We start from the raw sequence: 14679 nt of genomic DNA, 5'->3' as shown, positions 1-14679 counted from the left end.
CTTTAATGCACTTATTATCCTAAACTATTTGCAGGGTAGTCCATGAATAATTCCTAGTATATATTATCTTTATTGTGAGGATTCAAAATATTGGCATTCAGACTGGATATCTGAAATTCATGATGTGTTAGTGAGTTTTGACAGAAGGTAAGCCATATAACACTGTTGCTGTTCCTCCTTTATATCTGGTGTCCAGTGATGAGAGCTATATTTGAAAGTTCAGAACTGGCTTTCCAAAACATTCTTTCCTATTTGCTTCAAAAATTGCTGTTTCCACACAACCTCCTGCCAGAAATCGTAATCATTTTAATATTGTTAGAGAGCAAACACAAAAGGTGAACAAATACAGTCAAAGGAAAAGAAGGTTTTTTTTGGTGGTTGTTTTATGAACATACATTAGCGCTGGGGGAGGATTGTTGATCTGGCTTGGTTTATGCAGGAGTTGGTGTATGAAGGTTTTGTTTCTTTGTTTTTGGTTTTATTTTCTGTTTTCCAGTAAGAATATCCAGATTTTAGGAGGCCAGTAAGAAAGGAAAAATCTATCACTCATCAAGTTGGTAAAAGACCCCTGAGTCTTCTTGATGGAACATTTCACCAAGATTCATAAATATGGAACAAATTAACCTGGGGAATTTAGGCCAATAGCTGGACTTGCCAGACCTTAATTTAAATTGCACAATATAATAGTCATTAGCATATAAAATTCTAGCCTCCTATAAGCTAGAAAAGTACAGCTTCAAGTATCATAAAGCATGTCAAGCCACTGCCAAGCATCTGGATTTCAGTGAAAGCTTTAGGAGTTTCTACCTTACAGTGGGACAGTCTTACTTTGTTGGGGAGAAAATTAGTAATCCTATACATAGCAGGGTAAACAGAGACAAGAACAGAAACATGGATCTACATGTTGGACAGTACTTCTTCTCCACAGAATGTCTATTACCCATGATCATTGGCTTTGTTCCAACACTGCAACGGAAGGAGTGTGCCATACTCCACAGACAAAAGCATTTTGCCATGCACTTTTTACACAGAAGGAAGTCAACTGAAATTTGAAATTATTTCCAGAACAATTCTGAACTTCCCTACTGTTCTTCCCCAGTCTAAAAACATTATCAGTTCTTGAAGCACTATCTAGAACCAGCTACTGTTCCAAATATAAAAGTAATGTATTTTAGAGGGTAAAAAAAATCTAACATTCTTTGCCATTGTGTGGATTAGTCTTTATAGCATGATTCTTAGCCTTGGCAGGATTCTTTATAACCTCTATTCTTTTCCACTCATGTAAACACCCTTTCATACATCATATCACACTGTTCATCCATCACTTCTTTTTCTGAGAGACAAATCCATTTCAACCATGTTTAGGATGCCCTTCAAGACACTACAGCATCATATATATGGTTGATGCTAATCAAAATGGATCACTATGTGTTGTGAATTACAATCCTGGTAGATAACACACTCTAGCCTGAGAAAAATCACCTACAGTCTTTAGAGCTAAATACATACTTCTGAGTCTCAAACTTTAAAATCTCCTCCTTTCTTTCAAAGGCTACAGAGTATTTTAGAAGTCTTTCTACTAAGTCTGGTGCCAGACATTTTCCAACACACTAAAGGATCCACCAAGTACTCTAGTATATCCATCTCAAATCAATACCAGCCCCCAATAAATTAATCTTGAATCCACCAGTGCTTGAAGTAATGTGTTTAAATCAGGATGTAGAAACCTACATTTCCAAATGTAGCAAGAGGTTTTGGTGTTGTAATTTTTGGGAACCCCACAGAAAAAACTTAAAGGAGTTTACTTTTCCCAAAGTGCTCCTAAGCCTATCCTCAGAGAACTAGGCCTCTTTCAACTATCTCAGTCTGGCTCACCAAAACATCTGGTCACTTTTGCAAATTTAGGTCAGTTTTCAAACTAGAATTTGCAAGATGCTTTGCATGTGGTTTGAACCCATAAAACCTTTTTGAAGTTTCTCATTGTCCTTCCAAAACCATTCAGAAAGAACCCACATCCAACCTCACTCCTGATCTTGTACGACTTCAGCATTTTAACATGGCTTTCCCAGTACTGAAAGAGAAATGGAATGAACGAGATTCTTTAGACACGTCACATACCTTCTTCGTGGCCTTCTCCTGAAAGTGTCATGGTGCAAGCAGTGATAGGAAACAGGAAAATAGAAAAAAACAGAACACATATTTAAATACTTTGGAGCCTCGGAAAGAGATCAAGGATTCTGTGAAAGAAAGTAAAATCATCCATGCAAAAAAGTGAGGAACAAAAGCTGCCTGGAGAAGCTGTTGGGAGTTAAAGATTAAAGTTAATATAGTAGTAAAGCATGGAGATTAAAGGAAATAAGTTGACAAGTGACCATTTGTGGTTAATATTTGTTTCTCTTGTTCTTTCTCTCCTACTAACCCAAGATTCTTGTTCAGACACATACACTCACTTTGGAACTACAAAGAGGAATTCAGAAGTCATGTCACATACCTGGCTCATGAACTTCATCAGGTGTGAAGTGTCATGGAACAAGATGCAATAGAGAACAAGAGAATGAGAACAAGAAACCAGTTATTTGACCAGCAACTTAAATGGCTTTGGGCAAAGAGAAGATTAAGAGGTAAATCAAAAGTAAAGAAAATTAATCACATTTAAAGGGGTAAATAATGGGAGGATGTGGGAGGGTGAGTGAAAAGATTCTGTCAGGTGAAACAGACATGCAGATTCATGGTAACAAGTGTAATGCTTGCAAAAGTGATCATTATGGACACTAACAGGACTTGAGAGACACAATTTACAAAGGTTTTCCTTGATTTTAAATATTCACAGACATAGCCAGGACTTGAACTAGTCCCAAAGAAATATTGCACCTGTCATTTTCCAACAACAGTTTTCATTTATTTGCTCTATGAACATTTGGAAACCTGCTTAATTACCTGCAATTGTCCACCACCAGCATTCTGATGACTTCAGAAAAGTCTTTATATTTTTTCCTGGTTCTGTGACTGTCATCACTATGCCTTGATTCAGTTTGGAGGTACATCTATACACATGTTGCTATTCACATCCATTTGCAATGTAGATGTATAAACACATCTTTTAATAAGGGGTGGAAGAAAGGTAGACCTTGTTCTTGGATCTGCATTGATCTCAGTTCCAGTATTCTGAATATGCAAACATGTTGATTGCCGATGCAGATCTGGGAGCAGGGTTTTGCCCTTGAAATGTGGTTATCTTTTAAGCACTCCATTACTTACTAGGCATAATGGTAGTACAAAATCCAAGTCTTTTGACTCCCTTTATGCAATCAATGAGCAAACCTCCACTTTATGGTATGAAATGGAGCTCCCATGGATGTGGGAGGTATTCATTTACATATCACATGGCAGAGTTTAACTCATTTTGCTGAGTTACTCTTTTCTGAAAGCATACATTTTTCTCAAAATGTAGTAATTTTCCATGCAACAATTATGTGTTACCATTATTCTTATTACACTTTAATAAATGAGAGGAGGTTATAGGAGTAAAAATTAAAAAATCATGCAAGTTATAATTTATCTTTGACATATCTATTATCTACTGGTTTCTTGTGCTACACTGGAATTCCTATGGACATTATCCCTACAGACTAACAAAAAATGCAGAAGTCATGTCACATACCTGGCTCAGGGACTTCATTAAGTGGTAAGTGTCAGGGGAATGGCATGCAAAGGAAGACAGGAGAATTAGAAACAAGAAACATGGAATGAGAGAAACCTTCCTATTTTTTAAAAGCCATGTTTGAGGGGTATCACTTATAAATTAGGTTACAGAAGTAGAAAGTTAACGAGATTAAAATAAGAACAAAGGACACATATAGATGTGAAATGGAAAGGCATGGAGAAGGATGTGATGGAAATGAAAGGCAAAAGAAACCTGCAGACAAGTGGTGAAAATTTACATCAGGCAAAACATATAAATGCAATGCAGTAGTGCATTACAGTAATACAGGTAGGTGGTCATTAGCTTTCATAGATTTACATTTATTACGCACAGGGCAGGATTATGGATATGAAATGTACTATAGGCTATGTCAAATACTACTTCCAGATGCACCAAATGGTAGTATTTTGTAGGAGTCTCGCATAGAAATTGGCAAATTTTGTTTTTCTTCTCAGCAAAGCTTTAAATGATTCACTGAACTGGATCAAGTCTATGTTCAGTGCTACCATCAGGTGGAAATAGGTGGTGGTCATTCAGGCTGGGGAATCAAATGTGCTAACGTGTGATGTCACATCACATCTGCAGTGTGCTGTCAGCTATAGAACCTGACGTGCTTTAGCCGTGGTAGCTTAATAGACCATTAAGCTTGGACAAATCTTTCACTATAACTTTTTGGCACCAAGTGGTAAGTACTAATTATCACAGTTTGTTATTTTAGTGATTGATGGTTCTGTGAAAAAACAGAAGTTCAAAAATCGAAGGTAAGGATTTATTATCTCCTGTTACCTTGCACCGCCTTTGAATTCCTGTGTATATATAACCTTGACCTCAACGCACAGGAATTTAGAAGATACATATCGGGTTCATAAATTTCAATAAGTGGGAAATGTCAGAGGAACAAGATGCAAAGGGAGACAAAAACATTAAAAACACCACAAAAGGTAAACAACCTTATACTTTATGCAAGCAAAGGTTGGTGAAAGTTATGAATAGGTTACAGAGAAAGAATTAATATCTTTAATAAAACAAATGGATATAAAAAGAGAAGACATGGGGATGACTATGAAATGAGAGATACAAAGATCATGCAGATGAATGATGAAAAAGTAAGTCTTGCAAAATATTTAACTATGTGTACCAAGTACTACTCAACTCCCCCTAGTTTACAGAATTTATACCGGTTTAAGACATGCCCATCAAGCACAGTTTTACAAGTACGACTGGAACCAAGATGTGTTTCTTATTTCATGATCTTGAACACTAAATTAATATCTTACGTCTGTTCAGTAGGGTTCACATCTCATATACTACTGCATGGGAACATACTTAATCTAATGCCAGTTGAACCAATAAGGAGATTCCCGTGGATTTCAATCTATATCCATATGGTATTTGATCTGGAATATTTTTAATGGAAGCAATAAGATCAACATCCACAAGAGAATGCCATATAAATCTTTTCTAAATATATTAGACCAAAGTCACTTATGCAGGTCTGTCCAATGTGTAATTTTTACACAGATGTGTACTGGAAAATATCTGGCATCTCTGCAATACTTTTTTAAAAATTCCAGTGAATTGGGTCATAAAACTGGTCAAAAAGAATTTTTTTTCAGGAATGTTTTTTACAAAAATTTGAATTTAAAAAATTGTGCACATTCTACAAAATGGCTGAAGCCCACAAAAACACAGGTTTTGACAACTTTTAAACAAAAATACTTGCCACAATATTTTAAGCTAAAAATTAAATTCAGCTCCACTGGTCACTGTCATTGTACAACATTGCCCTCTTCTGGATAGAACAAGAACTGTTTAAATTTTCATTGCAATATGTTCTGTACAATTAGCAAATGAAAGGTTGTCATTAGAGGTAGCCTGCACTCCTGTAGGTGGAAGATCTCATTGCTGTCTCCACTGTCATTATATAGCTCTGAGTGGTTCTTGTAACCAGTATAACAATAGCTGTGAATTACATAGTGGCCACTATTACAGCTGATAACTGTCTCTTAAATGTCATCAAAACAAGTAACCTGACGAAGTTCACTCCAAATGTTTGTCTATGATCTCTCCCAATTATACAGTTGTTCTAATAAAAGACATTAACAAAATAACCCCTTGCTTCTCATCTATTCTCTGGATTATCACATTTACAACCTTCCAACCTTAGTCTTAAGTGTTATGACATTTTTCATGCAGCAATTAGCATTTATTATCTTTATTATGTTTCACATGATAGAAGGAAAGGTTATTAATAGAAGGTGAAATAGCAATACACTGTAAGTTATAGTTTATCATTCATATATCTTTTTCATTTCATGTTCTGTTCCACCACCTTTGAATTCCTGAGTACAATAATAAGAGTTTTATGGAAAACATTCAATAGTACCATTTTCCTTAAAAAAACAAACAAACAAAAAAACCCCAGTTAATGAAATTTAAATGCATTTTAAAATTTTGTAAAAATACTGTTTTAAAGGAAAAACACAAGGAAAAAAGTTCTGACAGTATTGAAATGTCCTATTTCAAAATTTCTAAAATAAGACATTTAAGTTTTCTAGCTTGAAATGATTTATATGTTGTATTTTATTTTTCATTACCTCATCAAAAATTAATAAAAAGTCAATTTTTAAAATAAAAAAGTTTCAAAATTTTATAGTGCTCCCCAAAATAAAGTGTAAAAAACCCCAAACATTTTAGATCAAGCAAAACCTTCTCATTTAACAAATTCCAAATTAATTCCTTCAGTAGATGAAAAACAAAAAGTGTTCTTTGTAGAACATTTTGGAATTGACAGGGTTTGATCTAATTTAGAATGGAGCCAAATTTTAACGTTGCCACGTGGTTCATGAAATGGAATTTCCAACCCATTGCTCTAAACCAGTAACACTTCAGAGTGGAACAGGAATTCAGAAGTCATGTCACATACCTGGCTCATGGACTTCATTAGGAGGGAAGTGTCAAGGCAGAAGTAGCAATGGGAGATTCAAAGGAAGAAAATTAGAATGAGAAACACAGGATGGCAAAAACATTAAAACTTTATCAAGCAAAGATTGAAGGGTTACAGAGGTAGAAAATTAATAACATTAAAAGAAAAACAAAGGGTACACATGGATGTGAAAAGGAAAATCAATAAAATGGATGTGAAAGTACTAGGAGGCAAAATGGAAAATGCAGATGAATACTAATATTGGTAACTCAACATACTGTATTTTCTTGCATACAACATTCAGCGGGTTTTTGGGAAAAGGTGTTTTTTGGAAAAAGGTGCTGTAAACTGGAGTGAGCATTATATGCAAGAAATGTAGTTAGACCAATTTCTACGACTTATGGTGCAAAAGCAAAAGTAAAGTCTAAATCCTTAGCTGCTGCTACTCAGTTACTACAAGGAAAGATGTGTTTTCTTCATTCTGCCTTTCAAAACCAAGGTGAGTATCTTATTCCAGGGTGTGTTATATGTGAGAAAATACAGCATATAAATATTGCATGGACAAAGTGCTCCTGGTGATCCTTGGTTTACAGACATTTACATGTATTTGAATTATGCCCAACAAAGTTGTATACATGTGAAAAGAATAAGACAAACTAAGAAATCCTAGCCAAACCATAGGGATTTGGGCACTGACTTACTTGCGGTTACAATTTACCCTGTTTCCAAGAGCTGAGGGTTAAAAACATGCAGATAATTGTGAGCAGAATTACTGCTTTCCAATCTGCAAGTTAAAATCCAATTCCAAGCTGAATGTGTTTTTAAGGACTGATTTGATATGAGAGCAGAAGCTTGATTTAAATGTAGAGGTTGGGTTTTTTTGTAAGCATCACTTGCAATATTGTTAATCACACACAATATTTTGCCAAATCTTGACTCAGATTCATATGAAAAAAGCAACATAACAGAACACAATAAGCTGCAGGAACCCATTTTTCCCATAAAGTAGCTTATCTCAAGAAAGAAAAATACTAATTTGGAGGCAGATGGTACATCTTGCTTTCTAATCTAAATTGGCATTTTGTATAAGCACACATCTCTGCAGTTAGCCAAAACTACAGCAGTTCTTTCAATTTATGCTAAGACTTGTTTATCCAAAACAAAAGCTCTAGATTTGGCAATGTCCCAGATACTATGTCTGTCTTGAAAAGAAATATCTCTCCACTTCAAACATGCACTTTTGCAATCATCTCCTAAAGTTATTTTCACGTCTATTCAGTAAACTATTTTTGCTGATTAGTGTTACTCAGTACATGTCGTATTGCAACCTTGGAAACTACAAACCCAAAACTAACTCAATCCCTTCATTTGGTAACATATAGCATTTTCCCCTTGTGAATTGGCATGTGAAAGGATAATCTGTTTTGTACAGAATGTGGTGGTAAATTTAAGCAGAAAACATCATTTAACTTGAATGAAAGGGACCTGTACTTTATTATCCAGAGAATCCTTATTGCCATTGTGAAGTCTGAAAATACTTCCAAATACTACTGAAGAGTGGTATTTGGAATTCTTAATGGAACTATCTGGTTAACATATATTACAAGGGCCTTTCTGTGCCCAGTATACAGAGGATAAAGGGTCTGTTAACAATTGTCAGTAGACAGACTCAACTCAAGTTGTAGAGACTTGTGCTTTCTGCCTCCGAAGCTCCTTGTTCATTCCCTGTTGTGTCAGCCACAACAGCTACTGTCTCACTATAGATTACTGCTAAAATGCCTTACAAATCACTTAAAATATATCTCATTTTATGCAGTAATTAGTATTTATAATTATTTATAATGATTAGCCCCCTGGAGAGAATGTTAATGAAGAAAAACGCAAAGCAAAGCAGATATCAGTAAAAGTGCATTCAATTTTTATCTCCCTTTTCCTTCAACCACCTTAAGAATTCCTGTACGCACCATTACTTAGAATTGAATTAAGGAATTCCAAAGTCATGACACTTATGGGTTTCATGAACTTTATCAGGTGGGAAGTGTCACAGAACAACATGTGAAAGAAGCATCAGAATGAGAAACACACAATTGGAACAAGCTTATACTCTTTCTAAACTAGGGAGAAAGCATTTGCAAATGGATTCCAGGGAAATAAAAAGAAGGCTGTTAAAAGAACAATTACAGATGAATGACAATGGTGTGAATAGAAAAACATGAAACTATAAACAGCTCAAGAGAAATGTTAGAAGCATGTAGCTGACTTCCTCTGGCATCTCTAAACATGGTGGATGCCAGAGAGGGTATTGAATAGAGAACAGATCTAGATATCCAGACCAATGCTTTCCCTCTATGGCAGCCACCCCTGCCACAGTTCATGATAGGATACTGGGCTAGATGAACCATTGGTCTGACCCAGTATAGCACTTCATATGTTCTTATGTACATATATTTATCCAGGTCTACATTTACTTTAACCATGCACATGTAAATAGAAGGGAATGCTATATAAACATATAACTGATGATTTGGAAGATGGATTTACAATGGGCAAGAATCTTATTTAGTGTAAATTGGCCTGATTTTGTTGACTGCAACAAGACTGCTAATTTACACCAGCCGAAGATTTGGCCCAGAATGTTAAGTGTATATCTATATTATATAGCAATACACACAAAATCCACTCTTCTGAATAACATACAAAGCTACGGAATTGTAAGGATTTAATATTTGTTATAACATTGGCACATCTGGATTTACTCTTGAAAGCAGACATATGAAAATGAATATCATGTCAATGCCATCCAAATATACAGGGCCAAATTCTGCCTGCAGGTAGAACATGAAGATCCAGCTGAAGTGGCATACAAATATCCAAGAGCAGAAAAAGTAGCCTGAGATCTACCCGGTCTCGCAGGGGCCTGATTCAGAATCAAACGAAGTCAAAGAAAAATCTTTCAATGACTTCAACAGTCACTAAGGATTAGGGTTCATTGGAACCTTACTTTTTAAATGGTTTACATTTCCCAAATGTTTAGTGCTTGTATTCATGCACCAGTTATTGTACATCACCGCTAACACTTGTTAAATGTTAAAAAGAGGGTGAAAACAAAAATGAAAAACAAAGGAACTGTAAACTATAATTTGCCATTAAAAACTTGTCTATTTTTCCCTCCTGCTCCCTTGGCCACCTTAAGAATTCCAACCCATGCTAATATTTTATTTTGAGAGACTGTATTCAAAACTCTTGATAGAGGCAATATCTTCTATTAGACCAACTAAATAGTTGTACCAGGAAAAAGTCTTTAAAGAATTTTTTCTTGCAACTATTTAGTTGGTCTAATAGAAGATATCACTGTCCAAGAGTTCTGAATACTTTTGCCTGTAGACCAACACAGTTAAAACCTGGATCCCTAAAACTTTGAGAGACTGGAATTTAGAAGTCATATTACATATCTTCCTTATGGACTTCCTTAAGTGGGAAGTGTTATAAAACCGTATATGAAAAAATATTAGAACATTCGCAGAAACACATTATTGCAAAGACTGTAAACTGTCTAGCTAGGGAATAGGTCAGAAGGAAAGATAATTCTAGTAAAGGGAATACAGAGATCAATGTAGGGGGAGAGGGGTGCAAAGAAGAACATCATGTGGAAGCAGCATGGAGAGGCATTGTAGAAAGCATCAAGCTTGGAAAAAATTCTAATGTAAGGGTTGATTTTCCTCTTATCCAGGTTTTACAGGGGACAGTACAACTTCTACAGAGGCTCTTTCTTGCCCCTAGAAGCCTCACGAGAGAAGGTCTCCATAAAAGAAGAATGTATTACCACTGCCTTGGGGTTTGATCCCAAGTCCACTGCAGTAAGTAAAAGTGACTCTCATTGATGTCAGTGAGCTTTGGATCAGGCTGATGATTTGCTCTAACTGGCACTATAGATCCTCCCACTGGGCACATCCACACAAGAGGCTTCAAGATCAGTAGACTAATTCTACTACGCATTAGCACAGAGGGCAAAACCTGTGCTAATATGCAGTAGATTTAGTCTACTGCACCTTAATGTCACAAAAAGACCCTTTTGCTTGTGCTTATGTGCAGTAGTGCCAATTATGGAGCATTTAGTACCTGTTGTATTAAGCTAAATGTGCCATAATTACAGTGCATTAGTGAACGTGTAGACGCGCCCTGTGAGACGCAGGATCTGGCAGGAGCCAGCTCCCTCCATCTCTATGATTGCCCTGCACTCTGCAACCCTGTAGAGTTCTCAAGAAGGGGCTACAACATGGCCAAGGGAAAATAAGGATCATACAGCACAAGGTGCATTCCTTTATCTTGCACCCCAAATCATGAACATAGAATATTATCTATGCTTTTATAAAAGTATGAACTAGAGCTGACTTTTAACCTACTGAAAAGTTTAAACATGGAGTTAGCTTTGGTGGGATACAGGAGGAGTACACATTAGATTGCTAGAAAAAACAATAACCAATTTTATTGAGCCCTCAGAAGTGCTATAAGGCTAGATGTACAAGTAGCATAAATCAAGTTAGCTCCACATGAAGATCAGGATTTAGCCCAGCATATTAAAATGGGAAGTGCATTTCATAGATTAGTTAACTATCACTTGTTAAAAGATAGAGAAAATGTTATGGAAGAGACTCTGAAAGCAAAGGTAATGTAAATAATAATATAATATAACTGTCTTGTTCCCTTCTACCATCATTGAATTCCTTCACACAGTAATGCACGATGAGAAGAGAAGAATTCAGAAGTCATGTCACATACCTGGTTCATGAACTTCATCAGGTGGGAAGTGTTATGGAACAAGACCAACATGATGGAAAACAAGAGAATTAGAACAAGGAACACATGATTACAACAACTTTGAGCCAAGGTTGAGGGGAATGTGAGGAGGACAGAGGGTGGGTGAAATGGAAAAAAACATAGGATGTGATAGTCTGGAGACAGGGAAATGGAACATGCAAATGCATGGTAAGAAATGTAAAGCCTTAATAATGAAGAAAAAATTGGTATTAATAAGTACTGATCTGAAAGGCTGATACCAGTGGGTCTCCTCATTTTAAACATGCCCAAGAACAGTAGTCTAAAATAAGGGTGGTCTCACATGTTCAACTTACCACTTAAGTGCAATTAAAATGAGAGCAGATGGACATTCAAGCAATTCAGCGCATGTTAAGTGCCCTTGTTTCACTGCAAAGTTCCCTTTCAGGTGAGGATTGTCTACTAATATGTACTTATTTTAATAGGTCGCTACAGTTCAATGATTTGCAACTCTTGCAAGTGAACATGTGACACCAAAGTAGAATGAACTTACTTTTCATGCCTGCAATGTAGACTTGCAGAGTTCTCATTTGTTAAGACTAAATTTCTGTTTCTAGGTCTTAGTTCTGATACCCGTACCTATGTAAGTTTTAAAAGTGTACTGTGCTAGTACACCTGTGCCATTGTCATGCACAGATTCATCTGAATCTTGCTCATAAGCTCTTCTTTTTGTTGGGTAGCATAACTTCATGCACTTGGTTTTGTGTGACATTGATGCAATTATGCCATTGGAAAACTGGTAAAAGTGAAGGGAAGATAAGGACCAACATCTGTAGAGAATGTACCATCTTTTGTTTAAACTAAGCGTTTCAAAGCCTTTACAGGTTATCCAAAACTTCAGTTTGTAAGCAAGAATGGCAGGATGTAAAACAGTAAAATGAACAGGATGAACATTTTGGAAACAAATGATGCCATGCTAGTGATAATGCATCACAAGGGTTTTCTTTTCCTTGTCCCTTATCTCCTTTCACCACCATGAGAGCTGTTGTGCGAGTTAACACTGCCAATAAAAAGCATGGAATTCAGAAGCCATGTCACATACCTTCCTCATGAACTTCTTCTGCATGGGACACATCATGGAACAAGAAGCAACAGCAAAAAAGAAAATTAAAATAGCTGATTAAGACAGTCTAAAGCTCTTTAAAACTCATGGGGCTGGTACAGGAGGAAAGTTAGGAATTATGGAATGGAAGAAAGAGTTAATAACATTCATATGAATTGAAAGGGCAAGCTGTGGAATGATAAATACTGGATATAGAAAAAAAACATGCTAAAGAATAATAAGAGTAATAATAATAATATAGATTATATTATTTCTTATTATTATGAGCTGGTTGAAGTTTTCCAAAATTTTATTTCTGATGAAAGACTGACTCAGAAGGGGCTTGGAACATTTTAATGATATTTTTCTACATTTCTCAACTGACTAAAGGCTAGGTCAAGTTGCTTGTGAAATTTTGATATTCCAAAAAAATCCATCTTGGAAATTTTGAACCTTGCCAGAAAAGGTGAGGAAAGGTGGTAAAATCTTTCCTTGAAATTTCAAAGCTCCAGAAAATTTCAATTTTTGGACGAGCTATTTTATTTTAGGATGGAATACTGCGATTTTTACCAAAAAGTCAAACTTTTCTGTGGAAAAATTAGATTAAATAAATTGATGGTTTGTTTCCTTCATATTTTTCATAGGAAAAACAAAAATTCTGACCAGCTCTACCATTGACATCAGTGGAGTCTAATGTCAATAGGCTTCAGACCAAGTTCAAGGACCTTCAGTGTTTGCTGTTTTCTCTCTTATTCCTTCTCTTCTGTCACCTCAGGATTCCTTCACAGAAAATCCTCTTCCAAAATTGGAAGAGAAATAAATCAGAAGTCATATCGCATACCTTCTTCATGTGATAAATGTATGGAACAAGAGGCAACAGTAAGCAAGAAAATAAAACAGAAAATTATTAAATTATTTGAACTCTGTGAGCTCAGGCTTAGGGGAAAAAAGATTAGAGAAGGTATATGAGAAGTAAATGAATCACCTCAAAAGAGGGCAACACAAAGGTCAAACAAGTGGAAAACCATAAGAGAGCAAGGGAAACCACCTCAGATAAAAGGATCATGCAAATTAAAGAGAAAGTGGGGAAGGAGAAATCAACTGACCTATTAATTTCGTATTAATATTTAATTTTTTTAAACCCAAAAAGGAGAAGAGAGTTAGGTAAGAAATGAGAAAGACATGAAGGAGAGAAGAAAGAAACTCCTTTCTTGGGAAAATTTGCCTGTATTATTAACAACCTCTGTTATCTCTTTGCATGTTTGACAAGAAGTGAATAAATATGGAGTATCAATGGCACCTACACCCACATTAACTCATGCATCTGTTGTTCTGTAAGCTGCTTCTCCAATACAAGGACGATGGCTCTACCACTCAGGGAGACTTGGGGCATTGAGGCATTTTAGGGGGATGTAAGCTAGGGGTACAGGGTATAGAGTGAGTATGTATTTTCATTTACACAAAATTTCATACCACTGCTTCTGTCGCTGGTCTGCTAATCAACAGCAGTGGTAGGAGCACTGGTGTATGCAGGACTCCCTATAACTGTTGGCATTATAAGCCAACGTCTAACCCCTCTCTGAGCAAGCCTATACAACGCAGTCCTTAAGATGCCACCAACCTGTCTATGTTTGTAACCCTGCATCACTACCACTGATAGAAAGAAATCCATAGCAGCAATGGTGAGAGTGCCCGGAGTACACATTTCTGAGGTTCAGTAGGCGACATGAACATTTCTCATGGAGCTCAGGGTTGGCATCATAACCTCTCTTAACAAATCTCTGCTTTCAAAGCAGAGGGGTGGGGGTTCTTAACAGCTTTATAGGAAGACTAAGGGTGATGTTACATTTACTATAATATTAAGCAGTATTAACATTAAAATGTGCTGTGAGCCAATACCGTTTCTTGCCTGCACAACTCTGACTTGCCACTAGAGGGCTGGTGAGCAGGGAAATAACTAAAAGCCAGGACACCTGAGCTCTATCCCTGCACTAGGTGGAGGTGGGAGGGAGGGTTGGAAGTGGTGTATGCTAGGATGCTGGAGGTCTGTAAATTGATTGTTTTATCTCCATGGAGCAGATTGACATCATCCTACCATGAAATAGGTACCACAGCCTAGAGTTAACACTTGCCTGAAGAGGCGTAACTTTGAGATACTCAGAGGGCACTTGT

General features: G+C 36.4%; 1 protein-coding gene and 1 long non-coding RNA gene across 12 annotated transcripts in view; one reads left to right on the top strand and one right to left on the bottom strand.

Annotated features, from left to right (window-relative positions):
- Nucleotides 1-14679, bottom strand: part of TNNT3 (troponin T3, fast skeletal type) — a 47761-nt gene that overhangs the window by 20585 nt on the left and 12497 nt on the right. For 3 of the 10 annotated variants that reach the window (XM_059722584.1, XM_006278866.4, XM_059722585.1), the window contains exons 4-6: nucleotides 12508-12525; nucleotides 3662-3673; nucleotides 2119-2136 (exon numbers count right to left, since the gene is read on the bottom strand). The exons of 1 other annotated variant lie outside the window; for it this stretch is intronic. In XM_059722584.1, coding sequence (XP_059578567.1) covers nucleotides 2119-2136; nucleotides 3662-3673; nucleotides 12508-12525 — 48 coding nt within the window. Of the gene's footprint in view, nucleotides 1-2118; nucleotides 2137-2491; nucleotides 2504-3661; nucleotides 3674-11408; nucleotides 11421-12507; nucleotides 12526-14679 lie in introns of all 10 variants that reach the window. 6 more of the 10 variants (XM_006278864.4, XM_006278865.4, XM_006278870.4 and 3 more) reach the window with 6 other exon arrangements.
- LOC109280522 (uncharacterized) lies at nucleotides 2351-11430 on the top strand. Of its 2 annotated transcripts, XR_009460002.1 has the most exons (3): nucleotides 2351-2621; nucleotides 10360-10486; nucleotides 11364-11430. It is a non-coding gene; the product is annotated as an uncharacterized LOC109280522 (long non-coding RNA). The 2 variants fall into 2 exon arrangements; XR_002086875.2 differs by lacking the exon at nucleotides 11364-11430 and having other exon boundaries at nucleotides 10360-10490.

Source organism: Alligator mississippiensis, chromosome 2, assembly GCF_030867095.1.
Source record: "Alligator mississippiensis isolate rAllMis1 chromosome 2, rAllMis1, whole genome shotgun sequence".
NCBI lineage: Eukaryota > Metazoa > Chordata > Crocodylia > Alligatoridae > Alligator > Alligator mississippiensis.
The sequence above is the reverse complement of the archived record's forward strand: the minus strand, read 5'-3'. Positions and strand labels throughout refer to the sequence as shown.